General features: G+C 36.1%; 1 protein-coding gene across 1 annotated transcript; it reads right to left on the reverse strand.

The window, feature by feature from the left end:
• Positions 1 to 505: 505 nt before the first annotated feature.
• On the reverse strand, positions 506 to 6,231 carry LOC149188803 (putative LRR receptor-like serine/threonine-protein kinase At5g48740). Its single transcript, XM_089411704.1, has 15 exons — positions 5,952 to 6,231; positions 5,193 to 5,736; positions 4,609 to 5,087; positions 4,400 to 4,526; positions 4,240 to 4,311; positions 4,030 to 4,098; positions 3,840 to 3,911; positions 3,671 to 3,739; positions 3,286 to 3,518; positions 2,932 to 3,140; positions 2,639 to 2,765; positions 2,159 to 2,227; positions 1,844 to 2,033; positions 1,608 to 1,740; positions 506 to 1,479 (listed from the first exon to the last, which is right to left on the reverse strand). The coding sequence occupies exons 1-15, from the start codon at positions 6,052 to 6,054 to the stop codon at positions 1,123 to 1,125; spliced, it is 2,853 nt and encodes a 950-aa protein (XP_089267830.1). The 5' UTR covers positions 6,055 to 6,231; the 3' UTR covers positions 506 to 1,122.
• Between the last annotated feature and the right edge of the window lie 1,047 nt (positions 6,232 to 7,278).

A 7,278-nucleotide genomic window follows, 5' to 3' on the forward strand; every position in this document is an offset into this window, starting at 1 on the left:
AAATACTTATGTTAATCATGATTAATGGTTTTTCCGTTGATATCAATAAAGTTAAATTGATCACCGGGTCCAGACGGGACATGTCCATTATTACAAACTTTGTGAGATTCCAGATATGCTTCAAATCTCCTATAAATCATAGGACTGTAATATAATATTTTTAACCCTGAAAAATCATTAATTTGTAAAAAAAAATTAATGTGATAAATTCTCTAAACTGATATGAAAAATTGAAAATACATAATACTTATTTGATAAAGATTATTTTTTTTTTTTCATATTATAGTTTATATTAAGAAAATATAAAATTCAATATACATACAAAAACTTGTAGCCAATGGTTCCAATCTGACACATGTCCAGAAAAAACAAAACATAAAGAGCTGTTCAGTCCATTTTACCCAATGGCCAGATAGGGAAAAAGAGATCCAGTAGAAACATAGTACTTACCATAACAGATTTCAAAAATTGAAGTCACTGAAACTTAAAAGAAGAAGCACAGAGATACCATCAATAGATAATAGAATGCCATAAAATCAGCAGTGACCCAGGCTGAAAAGAAAGCACATGAATGGAGACCAGCAGCCCAAAACATCAAGTCAGTTCGAGAGTTCCGAAACCAGGAGCAGAATAGAGTCCAGGGGATCCCTGGATTCTTGAAAGATTCGGGCGTTCCTCCATTTCCATAAGAACCAAACGACTATGACAAACAAGATACGCCAGGATGAACATTTGAACATGATGTATAACACTATATACTGCTTAAAAAAAATGTATATACATTTTCGGATTTTATTCATCATAACGTACGATGGTGGTGTATATACACCCACATACCACCCCAAGATTTGACGAGATGGTTACAATTTGCGTTTTTTTCAGCGCAGAGACGGAAAAGTCCCGCGACTTAAGGATATAAAGAATATTAAGTTTCCCCATATTTTTTTTTTTTGGAGATGCATGCGACCCAATTATGTCAAATGCGCGTGACATAAATATTGTAAACAATTATCTGTCAGGCGACGCTTAAACAATAATAAATGTAAACCATGCCATCACGAGGGCCTGTCGGTTTGACTCCTTTGCCAACGTCCCTTCAATCCATATCAGCAAAGTGCCAACTTACCTTACCAATTGAGAAATATTGGAGTTGTGATCGTCACTCCACTCCATTCCTCCGTGTGCGGTTGAATCCACGGATAATGAGACCGGCCCTGACGACAAATCACTACTTTGAATACCAGCTTCCTCTGAAATTGAAATTGTAGAAGCACGATGATCCTCATGTTTGATAGCCTCTTTCAGCTCTGCAACAATCTCACTCACGTTCGGCCTAGACCACGGTTCAGCGTGAACACATCTCATCGCTACTTTGGCAACACTAGTGATAGATGTCATGTCGTAATCTCCACCCAACCTCTTGTCAATGATTTCTGATATTCTGCTCGGATTATCATTCTCCACTACATACGGCTTCACCTATAAAATATGCCCAAAAATATGGTTAATCTTGCAGGAGATGCACTATAAGTCAACAACATATTCTATTGTTACTGATTTTAAATATTTTTTTGATGGCAACCATCTTTACAGAGGAGAATACTTACCCATCTAACGATGTTCAGTTCTTCTGCAGGTAGTTTTAGATCTATGGGTTGTCTACCACATATGATCTCCAGCAAAACCACTCCAAAACTATACACATCACTCTTCTCCGTCAACATTTGAGTGTTGAAATACCTGTCAAGTGCCCCCACAAAAAAGTTGATAAGTACCATGGAAAAGCAAAATAAAATTATCTCTGCTTTTAATAATGACTTGCAAGTTATTATGTCTGACATACTCTGGATCCAGGTATCCTGCAGTTCCTTTTACGGCAGTGGTAATATGAGTAGCCTCCCCATCAGTTGTCATCTTGGAAAGACCGAAATCGCCTAGTTTTCCATTCAAATCACTGTCTAACAAGATGTTGGCGGTCTTGATATCCCTGTGAATTATTTTGGGGGTGCAACCAACGTGCAGGTATTCCAGTCCTTGAGTAGAAACCACAGGTGAGTAACGTGAGATATGTGGTTACGGATAAAATTTTACTGTAATCGATACTCAATTTAGATTATAAAAGTTTCACGTACATCCAAAGTAATTAAGAGAGAGTTACCTTGAGCGGCATCTAAAGTTATTTTGAGCCTGGCTCTCCAATTTAGTTTGGAATGATGTGCATTAGGACCTGTAAGAGAAAATAAGAGAAGTAAATGCGTGTTGGTTATGGTAACTATTATATTGACTTAAATAAACATTTTTTTTTTTAAGTGGTGTGAGCTTTGATATCAGGAAAGATTTATAGTGACACAGGGCTATCAAAATTATGGGGATAATACTGGACTTGGGATGTATCCGCTTGGGCCATATCAGCGAGATTTTTGCTCACCACATCAACTGGATTTTTACCCCTTGTTTGAAAACAAGTGACCTTCACATCATAAAATACCTTAACAATATACCTATCATCTATTCTATAACCAGTAGGCAACTTAAATAAACATAACTCTGAGCTATTCCAGTGATTCAAATAAACATATCTCATATTTACAATCAGGTAAATCGGGTTAAGGGCAGAGCTGAGGAAAATATAATTTACCCGAAAGATGATCCGTTAAAGACCCTTCTGACATGTAGTCGTATATAAGCATAATTTCTCGTGATTCGTTACAATAACCCAGTAAAGATACCAAGTTCTTATGATGGATTCTGGAAAGAAGATCAACCTGTTCGCCCAATAAAATCACTGACATGAATTTTACAATGTATACACTACTCATGAGTAGAGCCAAAACTATGTGGTTAGAAAATGTTACATTGGACCGAAATTGACCTTTGTTAGATCATTCCAATGAACGGTATTATATAATTGAAAATATATATGAGAATCACCTCATTCAAGAACTCTTGAACTCCCTGTTGGGAGAACTGTGAGAGCAATTTGACGGCTATGTATTTTCCTTCGGGCAATTTACCTAAAAACACCGATCCAAAACCTCCTCGTCCGATCTCCTGGCTAAAGCCTTGTGTGGCCGTTATCATCTCATCTAGAGTGAAGGAACGGGATTTTGTTGAATTTGGCACCGTGACCATTGAGTAGTCTGCAATCCATTCAGGGAAAATAAAGTTACAGAGAGTTAAAGCACAAAAAATCATTTTAAGCCGATGTAAGATAGTTTCATTTACAGGGAAGATTACCACTATGCATCATATTATGATATTTGTAATATGATAGTATTTACTAACCTTGGTACAAGTAAGATCTTGGTTCCATTCCCAGTCCACTTCTTTTGTTGGCAACACCCTGTTTATTTCTCCTGAATTTGTTCCAATACACAACAATAGCTACAATCAACGCTAAAGCGATGATTAATATTCCGCCCAGTGTTATTCCCAGGATAACCTTTAATTTATTCTTCTTTGCTGTATGCAGAGTGCATTTCCCCTTATGCATAGGTAAGTAGGGGTTTCCACAGTAACTGCAACAGACCAAAAATAGACATTTTCCATGAATTTGTCCAGTAAAGTAAACCAGAATCTGAACTGGTTTCATCATTATGAAAAAAATAATTATGAAACTCAAATGAGATTTATGTCAAAACATAAGAAGTATAAAATAGAATATGATTACCTAAATTTCAATGATCCATTGAGAAGTTGGACAGGTATTACACCGCTGAAATTATTATTCTCTATATTCCTGTGAAAGTAAATACAGCGGTATTTATAAGTTAATTCCATTTAATTGAGCAATAATTATGACAAAAAAAAATAGAGATGGAGGAAAGAGGAAGACGGACAATTCTTTTAGGTTTTTCAGTTCACATAGCCAGGACGGAATTGGACCGCTCAGGTTGTTGTTTTGCAGATATCTACAAGTTTAGCAGAGTAAATTTTAGTTATATGAAAATGCATATGCTCACAAACTGAAAATTGAATGTTGAAAAGAAAACAGACATACTAAAAATTGAATGTAGAAAAGGAACTTACAATCTCTCCAACATGGTTAAACTGGATAAATTTGGCAATTGCCCTATTAAATGATTATTGTCAAGCGACCTGCTAATTTCAAAACAAATGAGTAAATGCTGATTATATGATATAATATCCAAGCATAAACTATGTTCCCCTTCAAAAGCCTAATCAAGAATTCTTCAAATTTGGATTACATTTTAGCTAAACAAGTCAGTTTTTTCTTACACTTTAACTAATGCCGTCAACTGTCCAATATCTTCAGGCACCAATCCTGTAAGTTTCTTTCCTGACAAATTACTGGTAACAAAACCCTTTTCATAAACATAAAATTTCACTCATAAATCTCATGATTTCAGCTATCAACAAATCCAAGAATTAAACTTACATTTCTGAAATTCTTATGGGGTAACTACTGCTTTCACACACAATTCCATCCCACTGGATCAGAAAGCAAGGATCAGAAATCCAATCTTTTACGCCAAACCTGCTTTTGATAGCCTCAAGAGCTTTGACTGCATTGTAAAAACTACTTGGTTAGCAATTTAATCAGAATATGTACAATTCCAGTCACAAAACATTAGCGAGGTAACTTACGATCTTGTGCATATGTTGCCGGTAGGGTGTCAATTATTTTGTAAGTCTCAAAAGCGTTGATGATAGGACCACTGGTAGCGTCACTAGTGCTCACCAAGGCAAAGTTGAAGTCCTCTGCTTGGTTGGATATGAATGTTCGCTCCAGGGTAGAATAATTGCTCAGAGAAGTAATGGCTTCAGACCGATTTTGACCATTTATTCTCACGGAAAAGGATCTGTGTTCAGACATATTTAGCTTCTCGATCTCTGCAAAATATAACAACAGTAATAATTTGTGACCATTGGTCGGTCCTACAGTGAATTTAAAACCATTATCCATGATAACTGCCGCCGTTTGCATCACAGCAGGTGGAGGAAGTTCCTTGGTATTGTTTGTTGAAATGGGGTCATCACAACTTACAAACCGTAGAGAAATAGAATTAGAAACAATTAAATCTGAGCTATATTTCCAGATCCGATCGAACTTGTCTTCAGGATACCTGTTTTATTACACATACAAAGGCATTGAAATATGAATCTTAGATTTCCATTAAAAAAAATATCATAACCAATACTTGTTACCTATATTTCTGAAGTAAACTCACCTGAGCATAAAACTTCCACCGACATCATATCTCCATACTGAAATCAACATTGTTCCTGGCTTAGCCTGTTCATACATGCCTGGTTCGAGGGTTCTCAATTCGATAGCAGAGATAAAGGGATCATCAGCTTCCGAGGTTCTGATCAAACAGATGTACAGCACTGTGCCAGAACTAACCAATATTCTTTCTTTGTAAAGTGGTATATCTCGCTTTGAGATCGTTACATTTCCTATAGCCAACATACCAGTTGTCTCAATAGAGAAAGCAAAGCTTGGGAATTGTTGGGCTCCACTGTAATTTCCAAACATAAACCATAATCTTAAGAGGTAAGGCACATTAGGGGTCAGAGGCAACTGATAGCAAGACTTTTTGAGAGGCTTTGGAAAAAACCGTAAAGTATCCAAGTAGGAACCGTCACTGTAATCATAGGCGTCCCTGATGTCTGCTGTTTGACCCACGTCTATGTAGTTAGCATCAGTGACCCATCTTATATTTCCTTGTCCACTTTGATTTGTTTTGCCTCCGCAATCGATACTTAAAAAACCTTCCACACGACCAGAAATTTCTTAATCAAATAATATCTTGTCATCCAAATGTAACGATTCAAAACAAGAAGAAGATATCAAATGACAATTCGACCAAAAATTCCATCAGTGTTATAAAGCATCAAGAAATCAAATGACGATTCTGAAAGGTAAACAACACAGAAACACTACAACATTCCCGGTAACGGTGAACTTAGGTTCCATTAATACATACCTGGTTGAGCAGTTACAAGAGGTAATAAACTCAAGAGCACGCCGACTGGCGCTATCCAACAGCTCCATTTCCCATAACGAAATTTGTCCACAGTTACACCCATTTTTAAAAAAGTAATCCGGCGATCTAACAGTAGATTGAAAGGAGGAGGATTCGAATAAATTGTTGCCTGCTTCTAAAGAAATTGGAAGTGTTCTCTAGATACGATTTCTCGGTTTTTTTTCCCTCTGCGTGATCACTCTGTGAAAGTCGAAAACATTTCTGCTCAACTGTCTGCGTGACTGTCTATTTAATGCATATGTGAATAATAAACACAATTACCGCCAAATGGCAGCGCTGATTGCGTGTACTAACTTTTACGACCTTGCTTTTCAAACGATTCCATCGGTAGTGGCCTTATAAGTCCATTTATTGTTTCAATTTTAATTTCTTTTTTCATGAATAAAAGTTTGGTTTTTTTAATATTGTAACTGCTTTTGCTTGGTTGAGATTTTGTTAAACAATTTATTTTTGTGTTTATTGTAACTGCTTTTGCTTGGTTGAGATTTTGTTAAACAATTTATTTTTATTAAACACAAAAATAGTTAGGTATAAAATTAATTACTTTTGCTTGGTTAAGATTTTGTTAAACAATTTCTTTTATTAAACACAAAAATAGTTATATATACGAATTTCTGTTATGTACAAGTTCATAATATGTCTATGAAAAATTGTATGAAAGCAACAAAAATACTAAAGGGGATAACCTCATAAATGGCTTGCCAAGCACAAAGCACCAACTCAAAAGGACAGAGCAATTATCTCCTAAAAGAGTCACTACAAAAAGCTTCTAAAGGGCCTTGCCAACAAATTCAAAAACGATCACCAACTGTCAAAATAAATTTCTTCAGTGTTTAGTAAAAACCAACTCACCTCAAGGAATAGGAAACCGAATGACAAATCAAGATATCAGCAGAGAATATACCTCACCCCCAAGCAAGAATCTTCGAGAAAGGGAAAGGTTAAGCTGCCAAAAATACAAAAAAGGCTATGAAAGTGAGTAAGAAAAAGAAATTATCATTCCAAAAAAGTAACAATCCAACCCCTCCTTAAGAAGATCAACTCCCCCGAACAGTAGCCCAAGCCATCAACAAGATAATTGTAGCAGATCTAACCTGGCTGGATTGTAGCTCTTCTTTTAGAAAGGATACTGGTCATCCAATTCTGCTCGTGATAAGTATGGGAGAAGGAAATGCTCTTGAAATATTTTGTCGGGTCTTTAATTTGTTGTAACTAGTGGAATAAAGATGGAACTCCAAAAGAAGATCGACCTTGTGCCCAATCTACA

The sequence above is a fragment of the Pinus tabuliformis genome, chromosome 3_1, assembly GCF_031772625.1.
Source record: "Pinus tabuliformis cultivar Carrire ecotype Pingquan chromosome 3_1, CPIR1, whole genome shotgun sequence".
Classification (NCBI taxonomy): domain Eukaryota; kingdom Viridiplantae; phylum Streptophyta; class Pinopsida; order Pinales; family Pinaceae; genus Pinus; species Pinus tabuliformis.

Coding starts and splice junctions, on each gene's coding strand:
- LOC149188803 (XM_089411704.1), bottom strand. CDS start 6,054: ATGGGTGTAACTGTGGACAAATTTCGTTATGGGAAATGGAGCTGTTGG. Junction 3,519..3,670: donor AATGGATCATTGAAATTTAG/GTAATCATATTC, acceptor GGTCTGTTGCAG/TTACTGTGGAAACCCCTACT. Junction 3,141..3,285: donor AAGATCTTACTTGTACCAAG/GTTAGTAAATAC, acceptor AATGGATTGCAG/ACTACTCAATGGTCACGGTG.